This window comes from Oncorhynchus mykiss, chromosome 23, assembly GCF_013265735.2.
Source record: "Oncorhynchus mykiss isolate Arlee chromosome 23, USDA_OmykA_1.1, whole genome shotgun sequence".
Lineage (NCBI taxonomy): Eukaryota > Metazoa > Chordata > Actinopteri > Salmoniformes > Salmonidae > Oncorhynchus > Oncorhynchus mykiss.
In genome coordinates, this window is record NC_048587.1 from 54,058,081 (window position 1) to 54,074,239 (window position 16,159).

The 16,159-nt window shown below is 42.0% G+C and overlaps 1 protein-coding gene across 1 annotated transcript in view; it reads right to left on the minus strand.

Annotated features, from left to right (window-relative positions):
* Positions 1–15,873, minus strand: part of LOC110503036 (piggyBac transposable element-derived protein 5) — a 34,936-nt gene extending 19,063 nt beyond the window's left edge. Inside the window, exons 1-2 of the mRNA XM_036960793.1 lie at positions 15,229–15,873; positions 9,383–9,813 (exon numbers count right to left, since the gene is read on the minus strand). Coding sequence (XP_036816688.1) covers positions 9,383–9,813; positions 15,229–15,541 — 744 coding nt within the window. The 5' untranslated portion in view covers positions 15,542–15,873. The remainder of the gene's footprint in view (positions 1–9,382; positions 9,814–15,228) is intronic.
* Positions 15,874–16,159: the final 286 nt, after the last annotated feature.

Here is a 16,159-nt window from a genome sequence, read left to right on the forward strand (position 1 = left end):
GGTTGTAATATTGTTGTATTGGTCATTATCGTGTTATATTGGTTGTAATATTGTTATATTGGTCATTATCTTGATATTGGTTGTTGTATTGATTGCAATATTGTTGTATTGGTTGTAATATTGTTATATTGGTCATTATCTTGTTATATTGGTTGTTGTATTGGTATATTCATTGTTATATTGGTCATTATCTTGTTATATTGGTTGTTGGATTGGTTGTAATATTGTTATATTGGTTGTAAAATTGTTATATTGGTCATTATCGTGTTATATTGGTTGTAATACTGTTATATTGGTCATTATCTTGTTATATTGGTTGTTGGATTGGTTGTAATATTGTTATATTAGATATAATATTGTTATATTGGTCATTATCTTGTTATATTGGTTGTAATATTGTTATATTGGTCATTATCTTGTTATATTGGTTGTTGTATTGGTTGTAATATTGTATTGGTTGTAATATTGTTGTATTGGTCATTATCGTGTTATATTGGTTGTAATATTGTTATATTGGTCATTATCTTGTTATATTGGTTGTTGTATTGGTTGTAATATTGTATTGGTTGTAATATTGTTATATTGGTCATTATCTTGTTATATTGGTTGTTGTATTGATTGCAATATTGTTGTATTGGTTGTAATATTGTTCATTATCTTGTTAAATTGGTTGTTGTATTGGTTGTAATATTGTTGTATTGGTTGTAATATTGTTGTATTGTTGTATTTGTTGTAATATTGTTATATTGGTCATTATCTTGTTATATTGGTTGTTGGTACTTCCGGCGCCGACAGAGATGGCCGCCTCGCTTCGCGTTCCTAGGAAACTATGCAGTTTTTTGTTTTTTTACGTGTTATTTCTTACATTGGTACCCCAGGTCATCTTAGGTTTCATTACATACAGTCGAGAAGAACTACTGAACATAAGAGCAGCGTCAACTCACCATCAGTACGACCAAGAATATGACTTTCGCGAAGCGGATCCTGTGTTCTGCCTTTCACCAAGGACAATGGAATGGATCCCAGCCGGCGACCCAAAAAAACGACTTCGTAAAAGGGGGAAACGGAGCGGTCTTCTGGTCAGACTCCGGAGACGGGCACATCGTGCACCACTCCCTAGCATTCTTCTCGCCAATGTCCAGTCTCTTGACAACAAGGTTGATGAAATCCGAACAAGGGTAGCATTCCAGAGGGACATCAGAGACTAACGTTCTTTGCTTCACGTAAACATGGCTCACTGGAGAGACGCTATCGGAGTCGGTGCAGCCAACTGGTTTCTCCACGCATCGCGCAGACAGAAACAAACATCTTTCTGGTAAGAAGAGGGGCGGGGGCGTATGCTTCATGGTTAACGTGACGTGGTGTGATCATAACAACATACAGGTACTCAAGTCCTTCTGTTCACCTGATTTAGAATTCCTCACAATCAAATGTCGACCGCATTATCTACCAAGGGAATTCTCTTCGATTATAATCACAGCTGTATATATTCCCCCCCAAGCAGACACATCGATGGCTCTGAACGAACTTTATTTGACTCTTTGCAAACTGGAATCCATTTATCCGGAGGCTGCATTCATTGTAGCTGGGGATTTTAATCTGAAAACAAGACTCCCTAAATTTTATCAGCAAATCGATTGCGCAACCAGGGCTGGAAAAACCTTGGATCACTGCTATTCTAACTTCCGCGACGCATATAAGGCCCTGCCCCGCCCTCCTTTCGGAAAAGCTGACCACGACTCCATTTTGTTGATCCCTGCCTACAGACAGAAACTAAAACAAGAAGCTCCCGCACTGAGGTCTGTTCAACGCTGGTCCGACCAATCTGAATCCACACTCCAAGACTGCTTCCATCACGTGGACTGGGATAGGTTTCGTATTGCGTCAGACAACAACGTTGACGAATACGCTGATTCGGTGAGCGAGTTCATTAGAACGTGCGTTGAAGATGTCGTTCCCATAGCAACGATTAAAACATTCCCAAACCAGAAACCGTGAATTGATGGCAGCATTCGCGTGAAACTGAAAGCCCGAACCACTGCTTTTAATCAGGGCAAGGTGACCGGAAACATGACTGAATACAAACAGTGTAACTATTCCCTCCGCAAGGCAATCAAACAAGCTAAGCGTCAGTATAGAGACAAAGTAGAATCTCAATTCAACGGCTCAGACACAAGAGGTATGTGGCAGGGTCTACAGTCAATCACGGATTACAAAAAGAAAACCAGCCCCGTCATGGACCAGGATGTCTTGCTCCCAGGCAGACTAAATAACATTTTTGCCCGCTTTGAGGACAATACAGTGCCACTGACACGGCCCGCAACTAAAACATGCGGACTCTCCTTCACTGCAGCCGACGTGAGGAAAACATTTAAACCTGTCAACCCTCGCAAGGCTGCAGGCCCAGACGGCATCCCCAGCCGCGCCCTCAGAGCATGCGCAGACCAGCTGGCTGGTGTGTTTACGGACATATTCAATCAATCCCTATCCCAGTCTGTTGTTCCCACATGCTTCAAGAGGGCCACCATTGTTCCTGTTCCCAAGAAAGCTAAGGTAACTGAGCTAAACGACTACCGCCCCGTAGCACTCACTTCCGTCATCATGAAGTGCTTTGAGAGACTAGTCAAGGACCATATCACCTCCACCCTACCTGACACCCTAGACCCACTCCAATTTGCTTACCGCCCAAATAGGTCCACAGACGATGCAATCTCAACCACACTGCACACTGCCCTAACCCATCTGGACAAGAGGAATACCTATGTGAGAATGCTGTTCATCGACTACAGCTCGGCATTTAACACCATAGTGCCCTCCAAGCTCGTCATCAAGCTCGAGACCCTGGGTCTCGACCCCGCCCTGTGCAACTGGGTACTGGACTTCCTGACAGGCCGCCCCCAGGTGGTGAGGGTAGGCAACAACATTTCCACCCCGCTGATCCTCAACACTGGGGCCCCACAAGGGTGCGTTCTCAGCCCTCTCCTGTACTCCCTGTTCACCCACGACTGCGTGGCCATGCACGCCTCCAACACAATCATCAAGTTTGCAGACGACACAACAGTGGTAGGCTTGATTACCAACAACGACGAGACGGCCTACAGGGAGGAGGTGAGGGCCCTCGGAGTGTGGAGTCAGGAAAATAACCTCACACTCAACGTCAACAAAACTAAGGAGATGATTGTGGACTTCAGGAAACAGCAGAGGGAACACCCCCCTATACACATTGATGGAACAGTAGTGGAGAGGGTAGTAAGTTTTAAGTTCCTCGGCGTACACATCACAGACAAACTGAATTGGTCCACCCACACAGACAGCATCGTGAAGAAGGCGCAGCAGCGCCTCTTCAACCTCAGGAGGCTGAAGAAATTCGGTTTGTCACCAGAAGCACTCACAAACTTCTACAGATGCACAATCGAGAGCATCCTGTCAGGCTGTATCACCGCCTGGTACGGCAACTGCTCCGCCCACAACCGTAAGGCTCTCCAGAGGGTAGTGAGGTCTGCACAACGCATCACCGGGGGCAAACTACCTGCCCTCCAGGACACCTACACCACCCGATGTCACAGGAAGGCCATAAAGATCATCAAGGACAACAACCACCCGAGCCACTGCCTGTTCACCCCGCTATCATCCAGAAGGCGAGGTCAGTACAGGTGCATCAAAGCTGGGACCGAGAGACTGAAAAACAGCTTCTATCTCAAGGCCATCAGACTGTTAAACAGCCACCACTAACATTGAGTGGCTGCTGCCAACACACTCACTCAACCAGCCACTTTAATAATGGGAATTGATGGGAAATGATGTAAAATATATCACTAGCCACTTTAAACAATGCTACCTAATATAATGTTTACATACCCTACATTGTTCATCTCATATGTATATGTACAGTGCCTTGCGAAAGTATTCGGCCCCCTTGAACTTTGCGAACTTTTGCCACATTTCAGGCTTCAAACATAAATATATAAAACTGTATTTTTTTGTGTAGAATCAACAACAAGTGGGACACAATCATGAAGTGGAACGACATTTATTGGATATTTCAAACTTTTTTAACAATTCAAAAACTGAAAAATTGGGCGTGCAAAATTATTCAGCCCCCTTAAGTTAATACTTTGCAGCGCCACCTTTTGCTGCGATTACAGCTGTAAATCGCTTGGGGTATGTCTCTATCAGTTTTGCACATCGAGAGACTGACATTTTTTCCCATTCCTCCTTGCAAAACAGCTCGAGCTCAGTGAGGTTGGATGGAGAGCATTTGTGAACAGCAGTTTTCAGTTCTTTCCACAGATTCTCGATTGGATTCAGGTCTGGACTTTGACTTGGCCATTCTAACACCTGGATATGTTTATTTTTGAACCATTCCATTGTAGATTTTGCTTTATGTTTTGGATCATTGTCTTGTTGGAAGACAAATCTCCGTCCCAGTCTCAGGTCTTTTGCAGACTCCGTCAGGTTTTCCAGAATGGTCCTGTATTTGGCTCCATCCATCTTCCCATCAATTTTAACCATCTTCCCTGTCCCTGCTGAAGAAAAGCAGGCCCAAACCATGATGCTGCCACCACCATGTTTGACAGTGGGGATGGTGTGTTCAGCTGTGTTGCTTTTACGCCAAACATAACATTTTGCATTGTTGCCAAAAAGTTACATTTTGGTTTCATCTGACCAGAGCACCTTCTTCCACATGTTTGGTGTGTCTCCCAGGTGGCTTGTGGCAAACTTTAAACAACACTTTTTATGGATATCTTTAAGAAATGGCTTTCTTCTTGCCACTCTTCCATAAAGGCCAGATTTGTGCAATATACGACTGATTGTTGTCCTATGGACAGAGTCTCCCACCTCAGCTGTAGATCTCTGCAGTTCATCCAGAGTGATCATGGGCCTCTTGGCTGCATCTCTGATCAGTCTTCTCCTTGTGTGAGCTGAAAGTTTAGAGGGACGGCCAGGTCTTGGTAGATTTGCAGTGGTCTGATACTCCTTCCATTTCAATATTATCGCTTGCACAGTGCTCCTTGGGATGTTTAAAGCTTGGGAAATATTTTTATATCCAAATCCGGCTTTAAACTTCTTCACAACAGTATCTCGGACCTGCCTGGTGTGTTCCTTGTTCTTCATGATGCTCTCTGCGCTTTTGACGGACCTCTGAGACTATCACAGTGCAGGTGCATTTATACGGAGACTTCATTACACACAGGTGGATTGTATTTATCATCATTAGTCATTTAGGTCAACATTGGATCATTCAGAGATCCTCACTGAACTTCTGGAGAGAGTTTGCTGCACTGAAAGTAAAGGGGCTGAATAATTTTGCACGCCCAATTTTTCAGTTTTTTATTTGTTAAAAAAGTTTGAAATATCCAATAAATGTCGTTCCACTTCATGATTGTGTCCCACTTGTTGTTGATTCTTCACAAAAAAATACAGTTTTATATCTTTATGTTTGAAGCCTGAAATGTGGCAAAAGGTCGCAAAGTTCAAGGGGGCCGAATACTTTCGCAAGGCACTGTATATACTGTACTCTATATAATCTACTGCATCTTTATGTAATACATGTATCACTAGCCACTGGAACTATGCCACTGTTTACATACTCATCTCATTTGTATATACTGCACTCAATACCATCTACTGTATCTTGCCTATGCCGCTCTGTACCGTCACTCATTCATATATCTTTATGTACATATTCTTTATCCCCTTACACTTCTGTCTATAAGGTAGTAGTTTTGGAATTGTTAGCTAGATTACTTGTTGGTTATTACTGCATTGTCGGAACTAGAAGCACAAGCATTTCGCTACACTCGCATTAACATCTGCTAACCATGTGTATGTGACAAATAAAATTTGATTTGTATTGGTTGTAATATTGTTATATTGGTTGTTTTAAGTTGTATTGGTTTGTTGCTGTATTGGTTATTGGTTATTGTATTGGTTATTGTTATAAGTTGTATAAGTTGTATTGGTTGTTATATTGGCTGTTGTATTGTTATATTGGTTGATGTATTGGTATATTGGTTGTTGTATTGTTATATTGGTTGTTGTATTGGATGTAATATTGTTATATTGGTCATTATCTTGTTATATTGGTTGTTGTATTGGTTGTAATATTGTTATATTGGTTGTTATAAGTTGTATTGGTTGTTATATTGGTTGTAATATTGTTAGAAGTTGTATTGGTTGTAAATGTTGTATTGGTTGTAATATTGGTTGTTATATTGGCTGTTGTATTGTTATATTGGTTGTTATATTGTTGTTATATTGTTTGTTGTATTGTTAAATTGGTTTTTATATTGTTCATTATCTTGTTATATTGGTTGTAATATTGTTATAAGTTGTATTGGTTGTAATATTGGTTGTTATATTGGCTGTTGTTATATTGGTTGTTGTATTGGTATATTGGTTGTTATATTGGTTGTTGTATTGTTATATTGGTTGTTATATTGGTTGTTATATTGTTATAAGTTGTATTGGTTGTTATATTGGTTGTTGTATTGGTAGTTATATTGGTTGTAATATTGTTGTTATATTGCTATATTTGTAGTTATATTGGTTGTAATGTTGTCATATTGGTTGTTAAATTGGTTGTAATATTGGTAGTTCTAACATTTAATCCAGGTAAAAAGTCCCTGTCAGTTAGGATCACCACTTTATTTTAAGAATGTGAAATGTCAGAATAACAGTACAGAGAATGATTTATTTCAGCTTTTATTTCTTTCAACACATTCCCAGTGGGCCAGAAATGTATAAACACTTAATTAGTATTTGGTAGCATTGCCTTTACATTTCGTAACTTGGGTCAAACGTTTCGGGTAGACTTCCACAAGCTTCCCACAATAAGTTGGGTGAATTTTGGCCCATTTCTCCTGTAACTGAGTCATTATTGTAGGCCTCCCTGCTCCCACACGCTTTTTCAGTTCTGCCCACACATTTTCTATAGGGTTGAGGTCAGGGCTTTGTGATGGCCACTCCAATACCTTAACTTTGTTGTCCTTAAGCCCTTTTGCCATGACATTGGAAGTATGCTTGGGGTCATTGTCCATTTGGAAGACCCATTTGCGACCAAGCTTCAACTTCCTCACTGATGTCATGAGATGTTGCTTCAATATATCCACATATTTCTCCTTCCTCACGATGCCATCAATTTTGTGAAGTGCACCAGTCCCTCCTGCAGCAAAGTACCACCACAACATGATGCTGCCACCCCCGTGCTTCACGGTTGGGATGGTGTTCTTCGGCTTGCAAGGCTCCCCCTTTTTCCTCCAAATATAATGATGGTCATTATGGCCAAACAGTTCTACTTTTGTTTTATCAGACCAGAGGACATTTCTCCAAAAAGTACAATCTTTGTCCTCATGTGCAGTTGCAAACCGTAGTCTGGATTTTTTATGACGGTTTTGGAGCAGTGGCTTCTTCCTTGCTGAGCAGCCTTTCAGGTTGTCGATATAGGACTCTTTTAACTGTGGATATAGATAATTTTGTACCCGTTTCCTCCAGCATCTTCACAAGGTCCTTTGCTGTTGTTCTGGGATTGATTTAAACTTTTCACACCAAAAGTACATTAATCTCTAGGGAGACAGAACTCGTCTCCTTCCTGAGTGGTATGACGGCTGCGTGGTCCCATGGTGTTTATACTTGTGTACTATTGGTTGTACAGATGAACGTGGTACCTTCAGGTGTTTGGAAATTGCTCCCAAGGATGAAGCAGACTTGTGGAGGTCTAAAAAAATATTCTGAGGTCTTGGCTGATTTCTTTTGATTTTCCCATGATGCCAAGCAAAGAGGCACTGAGTTTGAAGGTAGGTCTTGAATGGTACATCTGCAATTGACTCAAATGATGTCAATTAGCCTATCAGAAGCTTCGAAAGCATTTTCTGGAATTTTCCAAGCTGTTTAAAGGTGTCATGCACAAAGTAGATGTCCTAACCGACTTGCCAAAACTATAGTTTTGTTAACAAGAAGTTTGTGGAGTGGTTGAAAAACAAATTTTAATGAGTCCAACCAAAGTGTATGTAAATTTCCGACTTCAACTGTATATTGGTCGTTATATTGCTATATTTGTTGTGATAGTGCTTGTTATATTGGTTGTTTTACTGGTCGTAATATTGGTATATTTGTTGTGATACTGGTTGTTATATTGGTTGGCTATTTTACAAAGTTGGGTATGTCTGTGTCAAAGTAGTAACTTAAAACTGAAATAGAACAGAGGACAGGTGGAGAAATCCCTGACATGGCTACGTCAGACATTCATTGATGTGAAAATACCCTGTGCAGTAACTAGTAGGCTTAGGGACACATTCTAAATCAGTTAGAAATACTCTTTGGGTTCAGAAACTGCAGTCTGAAGTCACTATGGATAAAAAAATGGATCACTAATCTGACCCTCTCTTTGATACCAAAATACAGCATAACCTTCTAACATGTAACACAGAGGCAGTCATACGTAATTATTTCTGTGAAGGCAACAACATTTCGACTTCGCATCCTCCCAGCCCACTGTGTCCTCCCAGCCCACTTTGTGTCCTCCCAGCCCACTTTGTGTCCTCCCAGCCCACTTTGTGTCCTCCCAGCCCACTTTGTGTCCTCCCAGCCCACTTTGTGTCCACCCAGCCCACTTTGTGTCCTCCCAGCCTACCAGCCCACTTTGTGTCCTCCCAGCCCACTTTGTGTCCTCCCAGCCCACTTTGTGTCCTCCCAGCCCACTTTGTGTCCTCCCAGCCCACTTCTTCCTAGCACAGAAAGAGAAGACAGGTTGTCCTCCTTTCAGAAAAGTTCACATTGCCAAGATTCTGAATGAGTTGGTGGAATCCCCATGGGAGGGTGCAAATTGGCTCATGTCAATCAATTCAAATTGCAGCAAGGATATTCAGTGCGCATTAGCTTGTTTCTGAACTTAATCTTAACCAATACCTCTTAATTTAACGGCCCAAATAAACATTATTCATCTGCTGACAGATATTAGATTAACATTTGAATAGAGTTTAATTAGACAGAAAACAAGTTTACTCTTCACAGATAAATATGCAGCTCCCAAAGAAGTTAACTATGAGTCTGTTCTAAACTAGAACAAACATGGACACAACGTACTATTGTTCCAGGAATGTTTGTCCAAATGACAACCTACCTATCTGACCACTGTGTTGTATTTTGAGTCTGCTCTAAAAGTACCCAGAGCCGAACACACCAAGCTGCCCGCTGGGCACAGATGTCAACAAATTTGAATTGAAGGTAGTCACTTCAGGAAGTGATTTTAATTTAAAATTAAAAAATTAAAAATGGAAAAACTTGAAATAAAATTAAAGTTCACTCGAATTGACCCCAGCCCTGTCATCTGTACTAAACATGTCCAAAGCTGAACAGTACACACAGCAGCCTACTGCCATACCTGAGTCTGTGAGGGGCGGAAGGTGCTGCAGCCGAACGACTGCTGCAGTGAGTCCAGGAAGGGCTGGATCTTGTAGAGGCCATGGCTGCCGTGGCTGGAGCGGAAGGCCACAATGTGGAAGTACTTGAGGATCTTCTCGAAGCGCGCCTGGCTCATCTTGAGGGCAATGCTGCGGTTGCTGAAGAAGCCACTGCTCCAGATACTGAGCACTGACTCACAGCGGTGAACGCTGGTGGAAGTCACCAAGCCTAGGAAGGCCTTCATCTCGGCCGCCGTCACATTCCGCCAGCCCTCGTCGCTGCCGAAGCGCTCCTGGTACTTCTTGGCGTACATGTTGGTCTGCGTCACCATGTTCTGGATGGCGTTGTCGGGCACAAAGAGCTGGAAGAAGTCCATGCAAGTGGCTGTAGCTGGCATTCTCTGGGTAGGGCCTGGTGACAGGGAGAGAGACAGACAGATGGAGCTGCAGTCAAAGCATCACTTGCTCATTAAAACTTGCCTCTCAGATTGTTATTTTCATTTGACAGCATCAATCACACATTACTTGTAAATGGAGTCTTACTGTGTAAACGACTATGATTTCTAAAAAGGGAATTACAATACTTTGAAAGTATGGAGCTATTTTGTGCTTTGAGTTCATTTGTAAATTAAAAAAGCACAACGTGTAGCATTTCTTTCCCGTCTGTTATTTGGATTGTGCTGTCAACCCTAGGGCCGCAATCAATTTCTATTCAACATGACAGTAACCATAAAGTAATCGAAATAAGAATCAAGCTTTTTGGGCTTGAGGGAAGGGTTCATTATTATCATGTGCAACACTATAGTGGATAGAAAAAGTATTGTCTCGTCTTGAACGTGTCAGATGAACATTCCCACTTATGCAAGCCGACAACTATAACCGTTTGGAAAAGCCCACTCATCGACATTGACTGTAGTTTCCAATGCATGGTCATCCGCACATCCAACAACGCATCTGTCAAACTTCTCAAGTTTGCAGATGACACCACTCTGGTCGGTCTCATCACCGACGGCGATGAGTCCATGTACCGTGGAGAGGTCAACCGGCTCTCCACTGGGCACAGACGTCAGTTAAATTTGGTTGAGTTGTCAACTAACGTGAATTCAACGCGAAATCAACAAAAAATGTCACCTCGTCATTGGATTAGGTTAAAAGTTGGGTGAAAAAAAGACTAAATTTTCTTACGTTGATTACTTTTTTTGGAATCCAATCAGTTTTCCATGTTGATTTGTATTTTTTTATGACATGGAAACAACATTGATTCAACCAGTTTTTTCCCAGTGGGTAGTAGCATGGTGCAGTCACAATAACCTAAAACACAGACAAAAGCGTGGAGATGGTAGTTGACTTCAGAAAACGCCCATCACCATCGCACCCCCTCGAGATTGATGGCTCAAGTGTTAGCACAGCTGAATCATTCAAATTCCTGGGGATGGCTCAAGTAGGAGGACAACATCACATCACCAACCGGCCATCTGGCCCATAGAGACTATGCAGTCTATGCTACAGTTTATTAGGTATACCACCCCATTCACGAAAATGGTTCGCTCCTACAGACATTTGAGTCACATGGCGGTGGCTTGCTATATAAAGCAGGCAGACGGGAATCGAGGCATTCAGTTACTGCTCAATTGAACGTTAGAATGCAAGCTAACAGGCGGACCAAACACAGGCAAATAACAGCACAGTACAACAGTGGTGTGCAGAACGGCATCTCGGAGCACACAACTTGTCGATCCTTGCCATGGATGGTCTATTGCAGCAGACCACCACACCAGATTCCACTCCTATCAGCTAAAAACAAGAAGTGGCTCCAGTGAGCATATGATCACCAACACTGGACAGTTGAGGAGTGAAAAACATTTGGTCCGACACCTGGTCTGACGAATCCCGGTTCCTGTTGCGTCATGCTGCTGGCAGAGTCAGGATTTGGCGTAAGCAGCCATGGCCCCATCCTGCCTGGTGTCAATGGTACAGGTTGGTGGTGTGGAGAATGTTTTCCTGGCACACGTTAGGTCCCATGATACCAAGCAACGTTTCCATGCCCCGAAGAATTGACTGTTCTGGAGGCAAAGGGGTACTAGATGGATGTACCTAATAAACTGGCCACTGAGTGTATATTCTTACTGATACTGTAAATTTGTACATTCACTGTATACCCACTGTATATCAACCGTAAACCCAAGAATAGAACCTTGATTAAAACTGCAGCACTGAGCTGTCACAGGTCATCATCACATCTGTTAATTAACTGTGTAAACTGTGGGTGTGAAGTATCCCTGGACTTAAGCAGGCCCTGGATTAGAGGAGGGTTTGGCTGGGGTAGGCCGTCACTGTAAATAAGAACTTGTTCTTAACGGACTTGCCTAGTTAAATAAAGGTTAATTAATGACACATCACAAAACCAGTGATGAAACTCATTGAACTGTCGCTCTCTAATCTTGTAAAGTCAGTGAGGGAGTACAGCACCTCAACCAAGGTGCAGCCAAAAATCACAAGAGAGCTCATCTAAGAGCTCTCAATTAAAAGCTGATGAACCAAAATAGGTAATAAAATGATCCGCTTTTAATTGTGAGAGTCACACCTATTTTTCTTGGCACACTTGTAAAGTATGCACATTCACTGGAGTGAGAAAGCGTCTCTAAACAGAAGTAGAAGTTCAGGCCCAGTAAACCAGTATTTATCTCATTCTCTGGAACAAATTGATATATCTGAAACAAACTCTATATCTGAAAGTTTGGATTGGCCAACTGCTAAAAGCCTAGAGATAAGGAAAATGTTGGGTCTCAAAAGGACCATAATCAACTAGTTTGGTTTGCTGAAGAAATAAACACTTTTTATTTTACTACTCTTGCACTGAGTGTACACGTCACGTTGACAGAGCTAAAAGTTGTTACTTTTGGGCCCTTAGTTCCTCAAAATTAGGCTACAGGTCAAATGGTGGGTCACACTACAGACCTAGACACGGTTTCAAAAACCACTTCTTTAATCCAGTAGACTTTCAAATCTGGCAGCAAAGTGCAAAATACAGGATGACTGCCTTAGAGGCAGGGATTTCCAAAGACAGATGCCATCAAATCACTACAGTAAACAGAAGTCTGGCCAAAAATGGGAACTTATGGAATAGAATAGTTTTATTCGCTTGATTAAGAATTCCATTGTGGGAAATTCCTGACAACACAGCGGTAGAATGTCTAAGTTGAACATACTGTAGATAATGCATGTGCCATTCAATAAAGTGGAATGGAGCTTGATTGATTCTAAAGCCTTTTCTATCATAATTATGTTACATAATAGATTATACGGTAATAGATTATACAGTATTATATTGTAATCCAGGGGGGTTGTCCTAACGTGCATATACACACTGCAGAGATTTTACTAGGATAATGAAATGAACTAAAAAAACGACATTTCAGACCCATGGACATGCTTATTAAGTACTGCCTATCCCTGCTATAACTGTGGGATTTTCATATCGGACTAAATATCAATTATACAGACTCCATCTCTCATTTTCCCAATTAAAAATGTATGTTTTGGTTTATTTATGTATGATAGCTAGTGTCCTGTAGAAGGGATGTTATAACTCTAGTTTCTCCTTGAGACGTGGACTGGACAGTCGTCTCCTCAGTGAGCACCAGCTTGCTGCATGGAAACCTTCAGTTGACCTAACCTTAATGACAAAACCACCTCATGTTCATCTTTCCTGGCCACACTGTGTCTTGCCTATTTGCTCATACACTAATGGTTTGGACACAGTCAAGCTTTTACTGCAATTTTGCTGGGGAATTCGTTTCAAATACACCTGCCAACACTATTGTTTGTGTCAACAGTCTCAAATAACTTAGTGGTGACTGTGAGAAAACAAACCATTTTCTAGTGGAGACAGAGACCGCCACACATACTGTAGTGTAGACTATAAAGTACAAAGACTTCTGTATGCTGAAGTGATTCCCAAGGCAATGTCTTGTGCCGGAAATGTATTGTCTAACGCCACCACCTGTCATTGCCAGTGATGAAGCCCATACCAAAGCCTACAGGCAGATGGCATGATTTTCTCTCACGTCGTGACAGTGGCACAAGGCACCACCCAGACCACCTTGGAGAGAGAGGGAGGCATTTATTTGCAAGTCAGTGAGAGAGTGTTCAAACAGAGTAATGATGAAGGGAGGAACCTCACCCTACACATGCTTTTTTAGTTACATTTGACATACAGTATCTATCAACACCACCTATTATACGACTGACCAGAACTGTAATACATTGATAATTTTACAGGACATTTGTAAGGACAACAATATGACATTTGGTTAGGTTGTTGGTACTAGAATGGGTTTAACTCCTGAAGTATGACTGGTAACTACTAGGTATTACTTTACAGTGGCAACACTGGGAAACCATTTTTTTTAAAAACATTTTATTCACTTTAAAGTCCCAGTGCAGTCAAAAACATGATTACCGGTGTTTTAGATATATTTTCCCTCTATGAGGTTGGATTAATACTTTGAAATTGTGAAAAGGATGCTAATGCCCTTTTAGTGTAAGAGCTGTTGGAACAGACCACCTGAAATATCGGCCTGTATTGCTGAGATGGAGTTTCGGCCTGCTTGGTGACATCTCCAGGCGGTAAATTACTTAATGGACCAATTAGAATGAGAGTTCCAAACCCCTGCTAATAACAGCAAGTTTTCAGTTTTCCCCTCCCCACACAGACCACTACCAGACAGTCCTAGCAAAATTTTTGTTTTACAAATTGCTCTTTGCTAAGAAGCTATTTTTGACCAATTTAATCTTAAACAATCTCAGTAAGGTTCTTAATTGTTACACAGAAATGATTTGATATTGAGATCAAATAAAGGCTACATTGGTCCTTTAAACTCTGCCTTGGGCATGCAATAGGAGACTGAGATAATGGAATAAACATTACCATTACTTTACAGGCCCTCCATCATTGATCGTAGCAGCTGACCCTTCCATGAAGATGTAAGCGGGGAGATGGTCATTCATCTCCACTTAAAGAGTTAATTTGTCATGGCTGCTAGTGCCTCGCCTCTCTCTCAACCTATGATGTTTGAACAAACAGTGCTCCCTGGTTCATACCCAGCAGCCACACACAGATAGGCCTACAATCTTCACTATTAACAGTGATCTAGGGGTGCTTTCAAGATGTGCACCACTAACATGTTCTACACAGCAGCTCTTAATATACCGCCATAGACTACCTAGGTCACCTTACAGTATATTGCCAATGTAAAAAAATACTAAATATTCCTGCCAATGAACATCCTCTATTGTATTTTTACCTTTCTTGGAGGTCCAAAATTCACATTGGCACATCAATGCCTTAGTTGGCAAATACATGTGGCTGAACAGGCAAAGATGTTGCACAACGTTATTAGTCTCTGGAGATGCAGTGAGAGGAACAGAGAAGCAGAGAGGCTCCTCTGCAACTTGTCCCCTGTGTCCATTTACTGTTTGCTCCCCATGACAGTGCAGTGTTACAGTGTGGGCTATTTCATTTGGATAATTAAATAGCCAAATTCATATAAGCCACAATTCTCCAAGAAATCAATCCATATTGTGACATGATCCTTTATTAAAGGACACTTGGGCTTTCTTTCTCTCTCCCTCTTTTTCTTGACCTGTTGTTCAATCAGGAGTCAGGACCTACAATCATAGGCTACTTACCACACACACACACACACACACACACACACACACACACACACACACACACACACACACACACCTTAGATGATGGAGAAGATCAGATCATGATCCTATTCATTATGTCAAGCGAGGCTTTATTCTTAAAATGAAATACCATATGTCTCGTTGTATGGGGCCACCGTGATATCTTGCAGGGTGTCGCTCCATCCATCCTCTTCTGCTTGAGTTATTGAGACGGAGCCGGGTGGACCTCCGCTTTGACAACTCACAGTCTCACCTGACCTTTGATCGTCGCCGGCCTCCATGCAGCAGTTATCCGAATTCGAGTCACCCGAAGTGCTGTAAAAAGGATTGTCGCTGCTGTCATCTCCCGATTCCCCAAAAACATCATCTGAGATCTGCAAGCTCTCGTAGCGTGAGCGAGCCGCCTCCAGGACAGACAGCGCCTTCCTCCCACATTCCGCCATCTCTCGTCGATGCTTTTTGTAGCTTACAACACGGCACACTATTCGGCATACAACTATCCACGACTGGGAAAACTCGTACCACACACACCTACCTACGTCCACTCCCACTGTACGTTTTTAGAATTATGCTAGGCCTACTGCAGACTTGTGATGTGATAACTTCTATTCTCCCCTTTCTTCAAAGCATGTTCCGGAGAGGAGCTGTCCTCATCAAGGATACTTAAATACCTCTAGGCGCTATGCACAGAGACCGAAATCATCAATATTGATCACACCTCTGCGTATCCGGGTTGGGCCAGCTATTTCGTTGGTGGCTCGTAAAATGGGCTCGTACTGTGTAGAGATTTCAATGAATACGCGGCATCATGATCAGCTGACCTGGGTTGCTCTCATGTGCTGGCCAATAGCGTTGATAATAGCGCTGTATATCTCACTATAATGTCAAATCTTATGATATTAAAGCAGAATTGTCTTCTGATGCGGTTAGAAAATGCATATACCCCATCAATTGTGTATTGCTTATGATACGAATATAAAACACATGTTTGACTAATGCGTTCGTTTATTAATGTATTATTAATGCATTCGTTTATTCAGACAATGTAATTACATGAACTC